The sequence below is a fragment of the Pezoporus flaviventris genome, unplaced genomic scaffold (genome assembly GCF_033815535.1).
Source record: "Pezoporus flaviventris isolate CSIRO_AGI_PZ_B2104156 unplaced genomic scaffold, CSIRO_AGI_Pfla_v1 ptg000007l, whole genome shotgun sequence".
NCBI lineage: Eukaryota > Metazoa > Chordata > Aves > Psittaciformes > Psittacidae > Pezoporus > Pezoporus flaviventris.
Genome location: NW_026892555.1, coordinates 60463568 through 60484092, shown reverse-complemented (window position 1 = coordinate 60484092; position 20525 = coordinate 60463568). Strand labels below are relative to the sequence as shown.

The following is a 20525-nucleotide window of genomic DNA, read 5'->3' as shown; positions in this document are numbered from 1 at the left end:
AATGGTGAAAAAGTTATCAACACATACTATACCAAGCTCATGGACAACAAAACTGAGAGTTTGTCAATCGCTTCTCAGCATTTTTCAGACACACATATCTATGGCATTAAGGTTCTATTCCATTCTACTAAGCTACTTCCACAAAGGAAGAATAGCCCAAGAGGTATTTCAGACAACGGAAGTCTATGTATTTTTATTTGGTACTGTGGAATTTGGTGTGGGAAAGCAGGGTCATAATAAAACAAAAAAACTGTACCAAAACACAGCAATATATAAAGCACAATAGCTGCTCTCTAGAACAGGCAGTATCAGATTATTTTTGCCTCAAGCAAGCAAATAAAATATCCACCGCCACACAGAGAACAAGTAACTGCACACTGTTAACCTCACTATAGTTAAACCCACATTCCAACATTAAACAAGATGGGCTGACATATTGTTGTATAATACTTAAAATTCCCAAACTCAGAAATACTAATTCTGCCTGTATTAACTATTTTTATCTTATTAAATGCAGTATCTAAAAGAACACTTTAGAACCCACTATCTTCACCTGTTTAGTATCAATGATTCCTACCATCTGTGAAAGATTTTAATTTGCACTTTAAGACCATTGCTCCTGAATTATAAGACAGCAGAAATCATACACAGCAAACATTCTAAAAAAAGCAAACAACAAAACAAAAAGCAACACACACACCACACCCCCCCCCGGATTTTATAGTAATGGAATTTTCGCTTTATATCAACCAAACACCAGTTTTATCTTCTTCAAGATGAAAAGCCCAAAGCCCAAAAAAACCTCATGCTCATGGCGGAAGAAGACATATTAGCTGTTTCAGTGCAATCAATTTTTTTTTCAATTTTATTTAGCATTCCTGCCTCACTAGGCCAAAAAGCAGCAGCAGATACCACTGTCTGTTTTCATGGAGGAAATGGACAAAATCAAGAATCATCTACAAGGTTGGGCATATTTAAACAAGGTATGGTTTTCATGACTTTTTAAAGTTAGGAGTTTCAAATGTGGTAATTTTTTGTTACAGCAGTTTATCACGAATTACCAAAGAACATGAGGAGAAAAGTCTCTTGCAAGCTTGATTTCAATAGCCCAGAAAAATTCCTTCTAGAACCTTTCACAGAAGTAATCAATCACGCAAATCTGCATTTCAGCAGATGGGCATACTTTTCAAATCTAACTGGATAGCTCTAAGAAGCCAATCCACCTAGTTTATTGTTATTGCCCTTCTGCAATCATCTGTATAGAAACCTGGCTGATGCAGCACAAAACAAGTCTAAAGTTATCTAAACATCAGTTTTGTGCAGCAATCCCCTCAACCGCTACATATGTTCCCCAAGTGAGTATGTATCTTTACTCTATTTTCAGATTTTTATCCTTCTAACAGCAAAAGTAAGAACAGCGAACAGGAGAGAATTATGCTCCATTGATAACTATTTATCCTGCACATTATAAAAAAAAATCCTAATGACAGCAACTGCTGTTGTAAAGACACTCTCCTTCAAGTTCAAATTCCAGTTCTCCTGGTGCCTATGTATGGGGAAAGTCATCTCTGCAGTTCACTGTGAATTGCTACATTCATCTCTGGTTTATCACAGAAATACAGGGCATTATAAGAACAGGTTCGTTAGCAGTTGAAAGTGTTCATATTTTTATAAATTACACTTTAAAGCTGCAGACTCAATTTTATACTGGAATGCATCATACAACCTATCCTTGACATCAGCACTGAGTATCAAAATCATACTTGCTGAAGTGGGTGAAAAAAAAAACACTTGGTCATAGAAATGTATACTAAAAAATCACTCTTAGGCATCCTTCTTGATGGTGTTTCCTTATTATCATGGTTTTAGCAACTCATAAATCAAATTTCCTCAATAAACACCCATTGAGCTATGTATCATTATAAATAAATTAAAATGCAACAGAACTGTACTCAAGTCCTCCTCTCATCTCATCTTGGTTATTATGTGATAGAAGGTAAACTCTTAGCAAGACAAAAGAAGGAATATATTCTCTACAAACGGCATTTCCTGCCTGGTTCAGGGAAAAATGCAAGCAGGCCTATCATCCCAAACCTAATGGTCAAAACTGCTGCAAGCTCTCTCCAGTTGGTATGGAGAAACATAAAATTGTTATGATTAAAGTCTGGCAATGAAAGTGCATACTTGACTTGGCTCCAGTTCACCAGCGCAAAGTGCAATTTTAAGAAAGCTTTCACAGGAGGAAGAGGTAATTGCCTGATTGAAAGCTTGGTATTTTTGGTGGTACTATCAACTCTGGCAACTACAGTAATGCAGTAATGAATATAAAGTGTGCAAAATACTAGTACGCATTAACGGCTAAGAATTTAACCAATGCCTTGTAAAAACTGAAAATGAATCATGAGAGGGAAAGGAACAAGAAGTCTTCTCAAGCAAAATAACCACTCAAAAAAAGGGGTGGGAGTTCTAGATGAGGGAACCAGCTTCATGATGCAAGAAATAGATGGTGAGAGTGCCTCACCATGAAATCCGCCATTAAAAATAATTACCCAGACTACTACATGCAGTACATCATGTCACAGAAATTGCTTTAAAAGTATCTGTAATTAATTACTTAACGTTCACATGTGATACATCTATCACATGTGCACAGAATCTCTTTCTTAGTAAAAACTGGATGGGAATACTTGCTTATATTCAGTATATTAATTTATGCTACTATTATTAGAACAGATTTCCCACTAAGTTTTTATTTTTTCTAAATAAGACCATTTATTCAATCCTCCAATCTAAAGCATAACGGTTGTACTTTATCCTTTACCTATATGACATGTCTTTTCAAAATTTAAATTATGAGCTTTAATGAATTACCTCTTCTTTCTCATGCAGCATTATATGAGCTTTCAGACTGGCTACTCTGGAGAATTTCTTGTTGCATACAGGACACGTAGGATCTTCACCATTGTGAGTACATTTATGAAGTGTCAAGTTGAATTCAACATTAAATGACATTGGACATTGGTCACATCGGTGAGGCTGTTAAAACCACAAAAATCAAGAAAAAATTAATATTCCCATAAGTTACATATACTCTAGATGACACATAAAACCACAGAAATCAAAATATTTAAAATAAAAGAAGAGCAAAATCAAGTATCTGCATATGATTGTGAACCCTTATAATAGCAGAATTAGTTTATCTTCTTTGCTTCTGTACTGGAAGTGCAAACACAGCATTTCAAGAGCATATGGGGAAGGAAGGCAGAGGTATTAAAGAACGCAGAGACTCAAAACTGAGACTGTCTGAGGAGACTGCAGTTAGCAAAAGAATGAGCAAGAGACAGAAATACATTTTCCTATTTTAACTGAGATCATGAACCCTTCTTAAGCAAAATTAATAATCAAACCATCGAAGAGCTTAGTTTATGCTAGGATTGACTGCTCTTCAGTTGCTATCTGCATGATCAGTTTTCATTCTTTAAGAGCTCCTTTGCTTTTAGATATGAAGGCTCTTAGACAAGTGTGCAATAGCATGGTTTTAACAATATCAACTTCCATTGTTTGTGTATCAACTTTACAACACTGAAACTTGTGTAACTAGTTCTTTGTATATATAAACTATCATCTCAAAGTCCTACACCTAGGAAAAATTAATCTGTATCTACAGCTACCTCAAACAGCAGCAATAAAATCGTTTTTTCTTCACATGTAGTTGTAGATTTGTGAAATAGGAAGCAAAGAACAGAAATTAAATGCTTCTGATTACAGATGAAACCTGTGGCAAAAAGCTTCATTTACAAAGTCAGCCTAGTCTTTCCCAAATTTGATTTTTAAGCAACTAAACTTATGACATTAATCCACTAATTCATACACCCTAAATTAGGTTGCTTGACATAACTGAGATCATCTGTAAGAGACTAACAGGGTCCACCTAACCGATATAAGCATTATTTTCTTTCTATTGCTAATGTGTAGAATCAGCTTGCAAATTCAATAAAGAAACTCATGCATTTTCCCATCTACCTGAATATTTTATAAATCAAAGAAAACTGCTATAATTAAAAATTACTGAACAGGAAACAACAGTATAACTAAATGGTATCAAAGTAAGGTCCTGTCTCAAAGGAAACATGAAAAAGAAACTTCATAAAATATAAAACTCTGAGGTCCCCAAGTAATAATTATTAGTGACTGTGATTAAAAACAACTGAAAATAACATCTTGCGTTAGCTTTACTTGTCAGTATACAAGAATACCAATATATACTATTTTCTATGTTAGTACCTACTAAAATTCATACCTTGTCATTTTGCTCATGATCCCTCATATGGCGCTGGAACTGGGTCTCTTTTTGAAAAGACAACAAACAAATCTCACACTTATGGAAGTTAGATACTTGGTAGGGAAAATTACTGTTATCTGTATTCGGTGTCAAAACATCATCTACAAAACAAGCACCAAAGTATTTGCATTAACTCACATTTCATTTACTTATAATTTACTGCAGTATCATACAACTTCTGATATACAAGTTGCAAGCTTCTATATCCTCTTGCTCAAATGGCTGAACTCAGTCCTATAAATATTTAGGCTATTAGGAAAACATTAATAAAAATAAGTTAAACAGATTTTACACTTGGAGAAGATACTGTATTACTACAGTAGGACAAACCTTAAGAAAAGCAGTTGGCAGGAGGGGTTAAAATAGGTAAGATCATTCAAAGCAGTATCAACAGAATGAAAACAAAAAATGATTGACTTGTGCTTCACATTAAAGACACTAAAGAGAATACGCACAGCATTCAAACACTGCCACAACTCAACAAGTGCATCAACAGAATGCAAAAGGATTCAAAAAAAGGGAATGCTGATTTTAGTATCTAGAAACCTGGTTTCCAGATAGGCCTGATGCTTCCCTTTAAGAAGGTCAGTACTCCTCAGCATGTATGTAAGAATTAGGCATAGGAAGTAACAACACAAGTTCACAGCATCCTGTTTACATTTCCTCAAGAGAAACCAAAGATTATGATTCATATAGTATTTCTGTTCAGTACTGCACCTACCTCAAAGTCCTGTTTCATTAAATACACCATTTACAAAGAAAAAAAAAAAGTCAGTACACTGTGTCCTGACCACAACTTCTGCTTTGCAGAGTGTAGTTATACATCTTTCTGTTAGATCAAAATACTTTGCACAAATATCACAGATCTTTAATATGTATAAACTGAACCTACTCCATCCTTTAGGATGCATTACAGGACTCTCAGTTGTAAATTGACAATATATGCAGACGCTAACATCACATCCCTGAAGTGGTCACATCTCTTCCAAAGCTGAGAAGCACAGCTTTAATTACAAGACACTGTCCTTTAAGCATCCTTATGACAAATATACCCAGTGTAAATACTGGCATGACAAGAAAAAGAGAAACAATTCACCCCAGTACTCAGGCTATATGAAAATGTACTGCAAGGAGCTTTCCTATCCCCTAGTAAAAGGAGTAATTGTTCAACCCCATGAATGCCTGACCTCTCACTTTAAACTGACAACTGAAGAATGATCCAACCCATGACTTCAGAATGGTCTTTAAGCTTTCTCCATGCACCAAAGAGATTATCATCTTTAAATATTCACTCTTGAGATCAAAGACACCAGACAATCTAAAAAAACAAAAACTAAGCAACTGAAGTAGCAGAAGCGTAACTTTGAAACAATCGAAGGTGTTAACTTTTCTACAAATGGAAACAAAAAGCCACGTGCTCACTAGTGTCTGAATATTACCAAATTATTTGCTTTTTAGTTCAATAACATTTCTATATATATCATTTTTATTAAAATGTGTATCATATCTGCATCAACTGCAATACTAATTAACCTACAGGCTATGATTTTTCTTCTGCAATTCAAAAAGAAGTTTAAATTACCAATATGTTAATGAAAAAACAAACATCCTTGTGATGTTAAACAGAACTTGTTGACTCTTAAGTGAATGAAATCATACCACCTGATGCAGAGATATGCAGCAAGAAGGTATTTCAGTTTTTCTTTAAATAGAAGGAAATGATCACCACTAAAATAAACAGAAAGGGGTAACAAAAGCATAATCTTAAAATATCTCATTGGAAAGAACATAAAAATTAGCCTAAACTTTCAGCAATGAGGAGCTGAGCACATCACATCCCATACTGAAGCGTCAGGAGTTTCTCAAGACTAGTTCATATGTGATCATAATCCCTGAGCTGCCTGCAAGACTTTCCACCTCCCTGAAGGCCTCTGAAGAAGGCACACACTCATAAAATTGCTTACATCTGTAACATCTTAAGCATTATTCTTTCAAAGAAAAGTCTTTGTAACTATCTCCAAAGCCAAATCTTACGCTTTTTTGGTCTTTCGTACTGTTTAAGAGCAAAAGATAGATCTGTGGGAGTTGCGACTAGACCCTAGGATCAGCAACTGGACTCTTAAGGTCCAGCTTGACCTGGCAGAGGACTCCTACTATAGAAAGCCTTCAGGATAAAGCACAACAAATCGGTTTAGGTTAATTCCATAAATCTTCAAAAACTCAAGTATTGAAAGACCAGGCTGAAGACTGTTCCAAGTAGTTACAGCCAGTATGAATAGAAAACCACATCCATTTTGGATTTTTAACAATTCTGAAAGTTAAACTGTTTCATTCAGAGAGTAGGACTGCGATCTAATGCAGATTAAAATAAAACACAAATTAATTTACTCATTAACACTGTGTCTGAAATAGCTGAAGGGAAAGATGAGACTATAATCTTTTTTCACTTGTATTCTCACTAAAATACTCTGATCCTCTATTAGCAGCCAAATACTGGGTATTTCTCTGAGTTGCATAGCTCCTTTTTATTAGAAAGATACAGGAAATGACTTACTATTTTATTCTTCTAGTAACAAGGAAAGTATTCAGAATTTCCTGTGTAACATTATCTAGGTGTTCCTGCTCCGGCAGGGGGATTGGGCTAGATGATCTTTCGAGGCCCCTTCCAATCTCTAGCATACTGTGATACTGTAATAATATCCCTACTGAAATCAAGCAATTGAATACCAGCAAGGACTAAACTGTTACCTTGTGTTTGGAACTGGCAGGACAGAAAAACAGGAAAGACATTGTCAATTAAAAAAGCAGAAAGTGAGCTGTATTTTGACTTCAAACAGATGTCACAAACTCATGAAGTTTGCCCTGGGTCTATCTTCATTTTAATGTAAAGATGAAATATCGGTTTGACAAAGCTTTTTGTTAGAAGACTTAATAACCAGATGAAGATATTATTTACACTGATACTTCTATAACATAACAAGTCAAGGTAATAACGTGCATTACCCTATTTCAGGGAAATCAGCAATAAAACACAGTTGTACAATCATCTTTTATCAGAGAAAAAAAATGTTTTTAGATGCATCGGCTTGGATCATGAAACAAGCCAAACACTGCAAAATGCTGAACCTATCTTAAAGGCCAATATTTTTAAATCCCCAAAAGCATTAAGATGATGCCAGTTCAAGAGGTTGGCAGTGGGCTATGGATCATGCACTTTTAAATGCACTGAAAAATTTGTTAATTAAGAAATCAACTCTAGACATACCTAAAGGAAACAAAATAAAAATACTGACATATGTGACATTGCTTTCAATGGTCACAATTCATCATTTATCAGACTAGCAACACTACCATAAATAGCTAACATGGTGCCTATACTCTCACAAAAATATAAATACTAGATATTTACTAGGTACACAGATTAAGCAATCTACTGTCAGATATACGCTGGCCAGATGAAAACACAAGTTTACTGTCATTTACTGTTAATAAACTAACAGAACGCCATTCAAGTCAACAACAGAAAATTAGAAGCTAAGGTTTTAGTTAGAGATTACATTAAATTATTAATTGATAAAATGTTAACAAAAACACCTGGAAAAACTGGCAAGCTCTTATTAGAGAAAAGCTACTTACTGACATCCATAAACAAACATACACACAGAAACACAAAATTAGTATCAGAGTAACTGACATAAATCCCCTGAAATATAAGTGATTCTTTCAGGTCTGCATATTAAAACAAATTATAAACCTCACTGAACGGCTGCAAAGTTTAAAACACTGCCATTTATTAACTCCATGCGAAGGCTGCTGTATCCTTTTTTTAGTGCTATTTTTGTTTATGTTACAACCAGCCATGTGTGGCTAGTTGCAACATAGATCAACCCTATTCTATCACAGTTTGAGAGAGATGGTCCAGTATCAATACAATCAAACTAAACAGGGAGCACTTAGCTCATTATGCACCATCAAACATACATTTTGTCTGTATTCTTAAGAGTTTGTCCAAAGTGCCAAAAATCAGATTTGCAAAGTAACTATCAATGATAATAAATTTTCAGTTTAAAGGTGGACTTATTTAAATATTCTTAATGTTACAACCTTCAACGTCTTTTCAAATCAACTGTCCCTCACAGAGCAGCAGCAATCAAGCTTCAGGTCAGCTACAGATTTGTGTGACAGAACCTCCATGAAAACTCAACCTCAGGCCTTCAGCCAGCAAGCAGGTGCTCTCTGCTATAAGCCACTGATGACAACCCAATGTGGAAGGAGAAAGACAGAATTAGAGCACTCCCAAACCATTCCTTCCTTACATAAGCAGCATTATGCCTTGCAGCAGCCTGCAGTCCTCTCTACAAGGCACAGATGGAGTCATCCAGCTGTAAATGCAGGACAGCCTTATTATATCTCTAATAGCCTACTCCAATTGCAGGGCACTGAAAATACAACAGTCAAGCTTGCAGAATGCATGGATGAAAACTTCTCACTGAAGTTAAAAGGCAGCTGTCAAGTCTACAGATGAAAAGGTCCGACCCTATCAAAACCTATTTACTAATTATGAGCGGAAAGAAAGCGGTAGGACATAGAATCGTTAGGGTTGGAAAGGACCTTAAGATCACCAAGTTCCAACCCCCCTGACATCTCCCACTAAACCATGTCACCTAAGGCTCTGTCCAACCTGGCCTTGAACACCACCAGGGATGGAGCATTCACAACCTCCCTGGGCAACCCATTCCAGTGCCTCACCACCCTCACGGTAAAGAACTTCCTCTGTTTAAGTTTTAACCCATTACCCCTTTTCCTATTGCTACAGTCCCTAATGAAGAGTCCTTGCCCAGAATCCTTGTAGCCCCCCCTTCAGATACTGGAAGGCTGCTCTGAGGTCTCCCTGCAGCCTTCTCTTCTCCAGGATGAACAGCCCCAACTTGCTCAGCCTATCTTCATATGGGAGGTGCTCCAGCCCCCTGATCATCCTTGTGGCCCTTCTCTGGACTTGTTCCAACAGTCCCATGTCCTTTATATGTTGAGAACACCAGAACTGTACACAATGAGAACAAAACAGGGATAGCAATATTGATGTTTCCTCATACGACACTTGAAGTCATAGAACACAAATGATAACAAATCATTAAAACATTTTTTTAGCTCTGCAATCATAAAGCATCAGCTTAGTTTAAACCTAGGTCATCACAAAAACAGCTAACAGTCACTCCTCATAACTTCTAATGGGAAGGGCAGGGGACTCAACTCTCAGTCCATGTATCAGACAAAAAAAAAAGAAAAACAACCAAAAACCAGAAAACAATCAAGATTCGCTCTTGTAACACAAGGTAGTTTTATTACATTTTGGTCAATACTCAATCTGGAATTTACAGCAGTACCAGTCCAGACATTTAACTTCAAGGAACACACTGCTGAAATGGACATCCAGGTGCCAATTGCTCAGCATTTGCCAACACAAAGCAGCTGCACTCTTTTCAGGACCACAGAAGAGTTCAGAAACTGTATAGCCACCCTGATGCACTGTGGGCAGCAGAGAACCTTGACATGACACAGAATTAATGGCTAATTAGATGCTGAGCAGATGTACCGGGTCTGGCTCAGATGAAGTTAACTTGCTTCATAGCAGCCCGTATTGGTGCTGTGTTAAGCTTGAGACTAAACCAATGCTGATGATACAGCAGTGTTTTAGCTGCTGCTGAACAGTGCTTGTACAGTGTGAAGGCCACCTCTGTTTCTCACTCTGCCACCACAGTAAGTTGGCTGAGGGTGGGAGAGAGGTTGGAGGGGACAGCTGACAAATTAACCACAGTGATAATCCATGCCACACAACATCATGCTGAGCAATACAAACTTTGGGGTTAGTCTTTGCTCAGAGCCTGACTGTGCATCAATCTGCTTGCAAGGGGTGATGTATGTTGCCTTTGCACCACTTGGTTGGGGCTGTGTTGGTTGGTTTTCGTTTGATTGGGTTTTTTTATCAACTCTCCCTCCCTACTGCAGGAGGAAGCGAGCAAGTAGCTGTAGAGTGCTTAATTGCTGGCCAGGGTCAACCTACTACATAGGTACACCATCCACATCATCCTGAACTATTACAGATAACTGAAAATTGGCATTTCCTTAACCAACTCTGATACAGCTTCATCTCACATTCAGGTAAATACTACTATATTTATTCAATATTCTAAAACAGGAGTTACACTTTTTTGACAGCTACATATGAATATACCAAGCTAGTGTCTTCCAGCTGTTTCTACATGATTCGAATGTCTCATGCTTGAGACCTTGACCCTTACCTGCACCCAGACACTACACCGTTAACAGAAACTTCAGAATTACCTAATCAAATTGCTAGATGATCACAGAATGGTTTGGGCTAGAAGGGACCTTAAGGATCACATAGCTACAACCCCCCTGCCATGTCTCCAGGAAAACCTTATAGCAGCCTTCCAATACCTAAAGAGGGCCTACCAAAAAGCTGGAGAGGAACTTTTTCACACTTTTTACAAGTGATAGGATAAGGGAGAATGGCTTTAAACTGATAGAGGGTAGATTAGATCTTAGGAAAGAAATTATGCACTATAAGGGTGGTGAGGCACTGGAACAGGCTGCCCAGAGAAGTTGTGGCTGCCCCATTCCTGGAAGTGTTCAAGGCCAGGTTGGATGGGACTTTTGAGCAACCTGGTCTAGTGGAAGGTATCCCTGCCTCTCCCCAAGAGTGAACACAACCCAACTACAGCAGAAAAGCTCAAAAGACAAAAGAGGACTCAAACAGAAGTTTAGTTATATTTGGAAACACTTAATGCATAGAAATGAGGTATGAAGGTATCAGCACAACTGCAATAGAGAATAAAATCATGATGACCTGCCATTGCAACTGACAGAAAGCGGTGGAGAAAGTACAGAACAAGGGCTTAAGTTATCACACTTCAACCCAACTTACTTAACTGCAGAGATTACTGGGGAAAAGGCATATTTCCAGCATAATGAGGAAATAATGTAGAATTAAAATACACCAATGTAATCTAAATCTATCTTCTCACTAAGACCCACCATACCCCTCATATATGAACCTTGATTTTTTTACTGCAGAACAGTGAGATGACCAAACAAAAGTATCACTGTTAAAGCCTAATGATTATCTTTTCTAAGCCAAAAGTTGAAGTAGTTGCTCCTCTGGTGCGTTTTAAAAAGGAATTACCCAAACCTATCATATTTAGAAAATTTAGCCTACATCACAGAAGCAGTACCACAACCTCTTCATTCTTGCCTGTACATCACTCACCTAATTCTGATCAGTCAGAGGTCATCACCTAAAATCCTCGTGCACAACTACATAATAATAATCTATATAATATAAATCCAGGGAAGACTTATCCAGGGAATTCAAGTTGCACTTTTCCTCAATAACACAAAATTCGAATGTAAAGCCTCAGAACTGACTTCCCCTGATTCAATATGCCTACAACCTAAGTGATACTAGAGGGCTGATAGCACACAAAATGCTGCCAGCTCTGCAGAGGCAGACTTAAAGCTACATCTCCTTCTCTGTGTTTCTTACCTTTGTGTATTTAATATTTACCACTCTTCTTATGTAAATTCCATTAAAAAATTCACACCCTCTGAAGGCACAAAATATTCAGTTTAAACTCCACTCATATGTCACTTTACTGTCAAAGAATTCCTTGTCTGCTATTTGAAAGTGATAAAACAGTTGTAAAAGTCAAAACTTATTGTCAAAAGTCAAAAGCTTATTTCATGTTGCTGCCATTCAGTGACATGTAGCACTGGTAGACATAGAAAGGACATTCTCTGTGGGGAAGAAAAGACAGCCAAGGGTGCAGGGAAAATCCTTCTTGCACATCTGAAATAACAACAGTAATAAAGGACTGACTACCAACTCATGGTAACAACTACGCATTCACTGGGACAAAATTAGCAGAAAGAAACAGTGATGAAGTCTCAAGTTTTCACCTAAGCTTTCACAGGACCTACAGAAAACCCTTGTAGAGTAGCTAATAACTGTAAGCATCCAAAATATTACTCTGGATCTACAAGATGTATGTCTTCAAACACTAATTTTGTTAGCTATCTAAGTGAACAGTAGAAGTCTGGTATTTATTTCAATTCCAGCTAAACAGCAGCTCTTCATTGCTAAATTCTAATTAAAGCAAAGCACTGAGTAAGATTTTCCAAAATTACATCCTCACAATATGAGGCCTACCATATTCTTAAAAACTTAAGTCAAAGCAAAATTATATCTTGCGCCTTCCAAAACGATTGTGTGTTTCAAGGCTTTTTCTTTTCAATTTTCAGGCACTTCTCCCAAGTTCCAAAAATAATTAAAATTAGCATCTGCCACTATGCTAATATCTTAAAAAAAAGGATAGAAAGAATATTTTATGAAAAGTCAGTTAGTAAAACTAAAAGCAAAGGTAACAGTTTGAGGGATTATTACTAAGAAAGTATTGCTAAGATATCCAAACTTAAATCAGAAAAATAATTATATTTAGAAAGACACATGATAAAACTTATATCAATACAAATAAAACACAATAAAACTCCCCTTTGTGTTTTCTTTGTGCTACCCGAGTAGCACAATAGCATTAGGAATCACTTTCTAGTGTCTAATAGAGATTGCTAAGGGAACAGAGTACACAGAACTGCCTCTCAGGCAGTGGTTCTCGAATGTTGGCAACGATGAAGAACAGACCACAGAAAATTCACATGGCCTAAAACTCTTGATAGTTCAAACACTGGAATGTGCATTACTTAGAATCGCAGCAGTCACACTGGAAACTGGAGGCCATACACATGAATAATTCTTTTTTAAATTTCTTCTCATGTTAGAGGCTATGTTGCCAGAACCTAAATGCTACTACCATGTTAAAACCTATTAAATGTTAAAAGGTGCTTGTCCCTTTCCTTCCTCAAAAACATCTGCATAGAGCAGCAGTTTTTCTAATGCATTCTTGCTTCATATATACTCAAGCTCTCACCCTGAAATTTTCAGAAAGGCAAGAGCCAACACCACATCTCTGTAAAAAGATCTGCTATACAATCACTGCTAAGCAGCCAGAGCAAGAATCAAGGAGCAGCAAAACCCCAAATTAGCTCTTTTAAGTTTGAAAATTATACCCTATACTTCATCCCCCTCAAAGAGTATGGTTAAGGTTGGAAAAGACCTCTGGAAGTCATCTTGTCCAATCCCTGCACTCAAGGATGGCACCTAAAGCCAGTTCCGTAGACTTCACATAGATGGTGTCTGAATAACTCTATGGAAGAAGATTCCACATTTTGTGTTACCAACACCAGTGCTCAGTCACCCTCACAGTAAAAAGTTCTTCCTCATGCTCAGCTATAACCTCCTGTGCTTCAGTCTGTGCCTAACAGAGAGGTCGACAGTTCAATTAAGTTAAGAAAGAGGTAACTGCAAGATGGTTTTGAGGAAACACTCCAATGCAGTAAAAACACTCTTTGAATAAGCAGCCACTGAGGCCAAGATATTGTTTTAACTATTGCTGCCTAGAGTTCATTTCTTTTATTTAACATAGTTAATTTTCCTAGAACAAAGTATATGCTCTAGTATTTGACATGCAGAGTGGTTAAAGCAGTCTGAAGAGGCTGCACAACACATTACTTACGCACCTTTATTTTCTTCCAAAGCTGTATTATCATAAATACACAGACTGTACAACTACAGAGAGCAACGCTTCTCTTCCATTAGAGTACCAGGGTGGTAGGAATTCTGAGCACCACACTAAAAACAACAAAACCTAAAAATGTGGTATTTCCTGAGCAAGAGATACGAAATCTGTTTTTGTAAAAAGCAATTTGCTAAATAAAATTCCTCCTGCTTAAAAGTGAAACTTACGGAATTCACAACCAGTTTTCTAAGCCTGTCAGCCTGCATGTGAATGGGATGAGCAGCCAAATATCCTGAGAACACAAATCTTCCAGACTCAAGCTGTCCTGCTCAGCCAGAGCTTCTTCATTCATGACCTTCCCTTAGCCACATGTAAGCGTGGAAAAATACTAGATGCTTGCCAACAATGACTTGTCTGTTTTCCCAAACTGCTGAAATCTCACCAACCACAAGACTCCAGAATCCACAATATTTGCCTACACAGGGCAGAGCACTTGCAGTTGCAGACTGCTGGAGTCTCTGAATACCTGTGGTAGCCTAGACCCTGTAATTCTAAACTGTTGTCAGCAGTCAAACTACCTCTATGAAACAATTTCATTAATAAATTACCAATTGATTTTTAAATAAATCAATATTTATTTAAATAAATCAATATTTATTTTTAAATAAATCAATATGTAAAAAATACAATCTATGATCAAACTCAAACTAAGACCTGTCAGCCTCTTACCATAGAAAGGATCTAAGACCAAGGTCCAGCTACAAACCAAAGGAATATAGCTGCTAGGCAGTTTTTCTGGACAGCTTGCCTCAGTTTTGATCTTCTTCTCAACCATACATCATGCTTTTATTGCAGGAACTTACATGCATATGACACACATGTACCCTTGCAAGAGCTATTAGAGAATTCAGAAGACATTTTAGTTAAAATAAGCTTAAAAAAACCACACTCAGTTTCCAAAACTGGTGATAGTCAAAGCTCTTTGGGTCCTTCTTTATGTATTTAGTGTTCCATAGCTGAGATCAGTGGCTTCAACAAAAAAATAAAACATAATCAAAACCTGTGGTAAAAAACTGTGGCCCATCTGGCTTTTCCTACTGGAGAAAATATTTTACCCAACTTCCCAATACTCATGTAACAGTACAGCACCTTTTTTTTTCCTTTTTGCCTGCCAGCACATTTCAAGTCTACAAAAAGTATTCCACAGAAGAATCACCTACACATTCCTCTCAAAGAGCCAGAGCTCATCTGTAAGCATTCAGAAAACCAGACATTCTAAATGTGTACAAAAAATATTCATCAGTTGACTTTTCACGACTGAAATAACCATAGCATTTGAATGGTTTATGAATTCCCTCCCCATTCTGTGTGGTAGGAAAAAAATAAAAAAAATCTACTGCTATGTGCTTCCACTAAAGAGAAGTCACTGATGAGCATTCAATCTACCTGAAGCACAGTATGTTAAACGTTTGTGGGCTTTACTCAGACACTGCTCACAGATTTCTGATAATATCGGCAGCAACGAACTACACAAAAGAGCCACGAAGATACAAACGCCTAACAAAAAAATAAAAAACACCCAAAACAAGCCCATCAAACAAATCGTGCCCTCAAGTATTCTCATCAACGACACTTATATGCAGGCAGAAATTTGAAACTGGAGTGCCATACAGACCACGTTTGGGGAAGAAAAACAGTTCTGTTTTTATACATATACTCACAAAAAACACGACTACAAAGACGAGTTTTAAAGCTTAAAACTGAAAAAAAAAAAACCACCTCCTCTTGAAAGCAAGAGAGACAGAAGCGTTCCACTTTATTTTCACTGGTTTATCACCCTTTATTCGAAGCTCTTATTAATCTGGCCCGCGGGGAAGGGAAGCAGTGGGAAGGGAAGAGCAGCGGAAGGACTTGGAGCCTTCCTGTTCTGTTCTGCCTGCCGCCGGCCAGCCAGGGCTCTTCCTCCGGCCCTCCCCAGCTCCAGCCAGCCCAGCACCGGGACCCGCTCCCGCAGCCGTGAAGAACAGGAAGGCAAGGCCGCTGACCTAGGCCGAGCAACCCTCCAGCGCCAGCGTTGCCGCCGCCCTACGGCGAGTCAAACAACGAAGGCAGCGACCGCGCCGCCAGCAGCTCCTCCCGCGCCCTCTGCGGGTGAGAGGCCATTACAGATACCGCCGCTGCCCGAGAAGGCTGCGGTTCGGCCGCGAAGCTCAGCTGTCCGAGCAGCCCAGGCGCCAGCGCGCCGTGTGGGGCGACGGCATCTGCACGCTCGGTATCATTCCGCAGGGCCGGACCCGGCCGCTTCCCCTTCCCTCCGCCCTCTCGCCTATACCCTCGCACAATAGACCCGGCCTTCCTCCCCCATATCCGGGGACTATATGCGGAACCCGCGGAGGCTTCTCGCCTTCTCGCAGCGCCCGCGCTTTCACCACCGCCGCCCCCCGCCCCGGGCGCGTATCGCGCTAGCCCGGCCGCGCTGTTTTACCTGACTCGCTGCCGGCCTTGCTAGTCTCCCTGCTGGGTTTAGGAGGCCGCCCCCTCGGCATGGCTGCCCCCTCCCTCCTTCCCCCCACCCCCCTGGCCCTCCCCCCCTTTTTCAGCACACACACTTGGCAACGACGGAGGAAGCGGCGGTTGGTGAAGGGGGACGAAGGGGGCGGGGACGACAGCGCGAACCCGGCCCCATACACGGGCCGCCGGGGGCCCGGCGTTGTGGGATCGCGCCCGGCGGGGGGCTGGCGCAGGCGCACACGGGTTCACCGTGGCGGCGGCGAGGTGTTTGGGGATGGGGGGGGGGGAGAAGAGCGAGCAGGAAGAGCACTCACGGGCACACAAGAACGGGCGGCGCAGGCGCACTCACCGCGCCTCCACGCCGGGGAATGGGGGGGGGGGGGGGGGGAGCGCGGCAGCGCCAAAGACGTCGTTGAGGGGTGGTAGGGAGAGTGGTGCGCATGCGCTGTGAGCGGGGTTTCGAGTAGCTGAGGTCGGCGATTGGCACATTTGGGTGTGTTGGTGCATGCGCGGAGGGGCGGCAGTGAGTGGGTGCGGATGGCGCCGCTCAGGCCCCATGGGGTCCTGGTGGAGTGTGGGTGTGCGTGGAAGGGGCTGTGGGGTCTCCGGGGCAGGTTCAGCGGGAGGGGTGAGGCTTGCCTTCCCGGGCACAGCAGCGGGGGGACCGTCCCGGACAAAGTTGTGGCGGCTTCCCTGTGGGCGGTGGTTCGCTGCCTGTTTCTTTGCACCCTCAAGTTTGGTGTTAGCTTGAGAGGTGCGTAACGTGGGCACGGGGCTCAGCCTGCCCCCGGAAACGTGTTATCGGCTAGAACGCGTACCCGCAGGGCCTGGTGGGATTTTCTGCTTGAACACCGTTCGGTTTGCAGCCTGTGCTGAGCTCTGCTGTCTGAACTGGGTGCTGCGTGAGGAGATACTGGGGGAGGAAGAATCTTTAAATCTCACTGGATTATTTAATAGCAATTTTGGGGTATCGTAAGTCCTAATACTTATTTCTGTCACCTGTAATGCGTGCAGTGGTGGTGTGCCCTCTGGAAAGTGGGCATGCGAAGATGGGGATGTTTTATCCACAGCTTTTTTCCAGCTCTTTGTGGCTTTTGTTGCCTCCAAAGACACTGCTGTATGTTACTTCTAAATTCGTAGGGCTTCAACTTCTAAATGAGAGTTTTGTTACACCTCTTTCTTGCTAAATAAAACTTTTCATATGAAATTCTTGCTTTTGGTGGGTGATTTTTTTTTTCATTATCTCAATAGTTTGACCTAGTTAAGATTCTAAAGCTTTCTGAGTTACATATTCTTTCGGTACCTTTAATTTTTTTAATTTAATTTTTAAACACCTTTTTTAAAAGGTGGTATTTCTGTGCAAAGGGAACTGCTATGAGAATGCTGCCTAAGTCTACTTTTCATTTTTTGGCTGCTTAGTTTTTCACCAAAGATTGATTCAAAACTCACTTCCCACTGAAACAGATTGCTGGTGCTCACGTTCTCACTGCTTTCCAGGATACTCCTTTTTTCCTCCCCCCCATCCCATATGGGCAGCACCTGGCCAGTTTCTTTATTTCAAACTGCTGTGTTTCAGTAGCCTGTATTAAAACACATTTAATATGATGCGGGTGTAGTTAAGCCAGCTGGATGACCCTGTCCTCGTTTACTATATGTATTACTTTAATGTCCCTTTCTGTAGCCTCTGCAAATAGTATTAATCACGTACTTCTGATCAGTGACTGAAAAATAGGGCAGGCTGGGCACTGATACCTGTGAGCACTAATAGCAAAGCACTGCTTACTAGTTTTCTCATCGTTGAATGTTAATTATTACTTTGTTAATTCATTTATTCTGTTGCAAATGTGTGGAGCTATTTTTGTCATCAGTTGTAAGTTAAATGCCTTTCAGATACCTAATTACGTCTAAAAACTTGCCTTTAGCTACCAAATTTAATCGTATCAAAGAATGAAATCAGTTTTTTGGAATGCAAGGTTTCATTTCTTCCTGAAGGCTAAGGTTGGGTAAGCAATATTTAGATAATTTCTTGTTCTGTCTGCTAGTGGAGAGTGTACCGTATTTAATTTTCTCTGCAGAAGTGCAGTGCTGGAGCATAAATACGGGAGGAACTGAAGCTTGCCGTGACCTTTGCTTGGGGCTGCTGTGTGCTGACTACTCGCTCCAGCCCAGCTACAGGCAGGGAAAAGCCAAAGAACAGCAGTGGCCTCTGGTGGTTATGGCTAGTTCTGTGCTGAAAATTAATTTTCAGCAGTGAACTGCAACCAAGTACGTGAGAGAAGGTGACAGCTGTTCATGTGATTTCAGTTAGACCCTAGGGAAAGGACTCAAAGAACCTCGACCAAATTGGTGTCTAGAAGAACTTTGCACAAGCTCATTATTTCAACTACTTGCCCCGATTTTTGTTCTAACTTTGTAATCGGGATTATCTGTATTTTTTGCTGAAGTGTTTGTTCTGCTTAAGGGTTAAGAACCTTGAATCTTGAGGTTTGTTTAGTTTTAAAATGTAGACTTGACAGCAATGTAAGTAGGATTGTATGTGCAGGCAACTTCTGTCTGTACTAACTGAAATTGTGCTTCATTTTTCAAGTCTAATGCAAAAGTCAACTTTAATTTCTGTTTTTGCTTTTCAGGGTTATTGTTTCCTGCATGTCTTTCAGTGTTTAGCAGCAGTGTTCACAGTCATGGTTAATTTTGTGCTGCAAAAGTCTATGTTTCATCTGTTCCAATTTAGTTTGTTGTTGCCTATCAGTGTTCAAATGCTTCTGCATCGCTCTCATTCTGTACAACACTAGATCTACATAAAAGTAGAAAAGATACCACCTTTACTTTGGATCCTCAAGGAGCCTTTAGTCATGGGAGACAAATAACAGTTTATGAAGATTATAGGGAATAGATTGTTGAACATATGAAAGTAACTTTTTATTAAAAAGCAAATCCAGTGGTAAATCATGTGCTTACAATACTGGCTTTAATTTTACAGCCATTTTCAGTTTGTTGAAACTGTTTAATCTTTGTATAATTTTCTTTCTTTGTCTATGCAATTGACTTAATATTTTCCACCTGCACTTTGCAACTCATGGAGGAAAGGCAGCACACATATAGCTAAAACTGTTGCTCTACTTTTTTGTGAATTTATTGTATACATTTGCAGAGATGCCAATATTTTAAAATATTTTAAATATGTTGTGTTTTGTACATAATAAAATAACCTTTTCCAGTCTTTTTCTGAAGTCTCTGGCATTACTCTAGAGGTTCTACGCAGGAAAATTCTCAGTTTTGGGACGTGACCTAGCATTTTAACCCAGTGCCTTCTCAGGTGAGAGCCTAGCAGGCCATTACTTATGCTCTGCTGCCCATGCAAAGGAAACATGGGTCTGTTCCCGAGATAAAATCTGTAAGGTAATACAGAGACTGCTAGACGTTTGGCCTTTAGCTCTTTCTATCGTTAATTTTATCTGATATTAGTAATTTCTAGGAAGAAAAGCAGCTATGGTGTCAGCCCATAAAATATGCAACATTAGAAGTTATAGTTGGGTTTTATCTACAGAAGAATAATACAGCATCATAGAGAGTAAGGTTAGCACAAGGCCCCAGAACAAATTGAATTCTAGGTTTTACTACCAACTAGTAGTACTAGATCTGCTACTAAATATTAAGGCAAACTAATGAAATCCAGTGAACCATTTCAGAAGAGCTGCTTACTAAGTAGGGTACTATTTACTGTTACAGTTGTCAGACCCTTAGCGTTGTAAGATTAACTATTTTCAGTTACTTATGGCTTTGCCACGCTTAAACTGTTCGGACTAAAGTTCCCATGCCAGCTGTCTAACTTCAGTTTAGGTTTGCTTGATTTGAGCAGACTGCATCTGCTTCAACCTGGGTTATTTTTCCTTTTAAAGGGGCATATAAAATTATTTACTGCACTCACCAGTGAGACTAGTGATTGAAAATTTTGATGCTAGCATGAAATATAAGTCAATGTGAGTCCATTACTCTCTCTCCAATAATGATTCAAATTTATC

At 39.5% G+C, this 20525-nt stretch overlaps 1 protein-coding gene and 1 long non-coding RNA gene across 12 annotated transcripts in view; one reads left to right on the top strand and one right to left on the bottom strand.

The window, feature by feature from the left end:
- The window catches only part of ZNF236 (zinc finger protein 236), a 74118-nt gene extending 57280 nt beyond the window's left edge, over positions 1 to 16838 (bottom strand). For 9 of the 11 annotated variants that reach the window (XR_009742615.1, XM_061448925.1, XM_061448924.1 and 6 more), the window contains exons 1-3: positions 16600 to 16780; positions 4301 to 4443; positions 2872 to 3036 (exon numbers count right to left, since the gene is read on the bottom strand). Coding sequence is in view for 10 of the 11 variants with exons in the window: in XM_061448925.1 (XP_061304909.1) it covers positions 2872 to 3036; positions 4301 to 4443; positions 16600 to 16678 (387 nt within the window). In the remaining variant the exon portion in view is untranslated. Of the gene's footprint in view, positions 1 to 2871; positions 3037 to 4300; positions 4444 to 16477; positions 16781 to 16817 lie in introns of those variants that run through there. The other 2 variants (XM_061448931.1, XM_061448926.1) reach the window with 2 other exon arrangements.
- A 99-nt stretch (positions 16839 to 16937) lies between these two features.
- On the top strand, positions 16938 to 18832 carry LOC133266380 (uncharacterized). The gene is made up of 2 exons (XR_009742353.1): positions 16938 to 16996; positions 18579 to 18832. It is a non-coding gene; the product is annotated as an uncharacterized LOC133266380 (long non-coding RNA).
- Positions 18833 to 20525: the final 1693 nt, after the last annotated feature.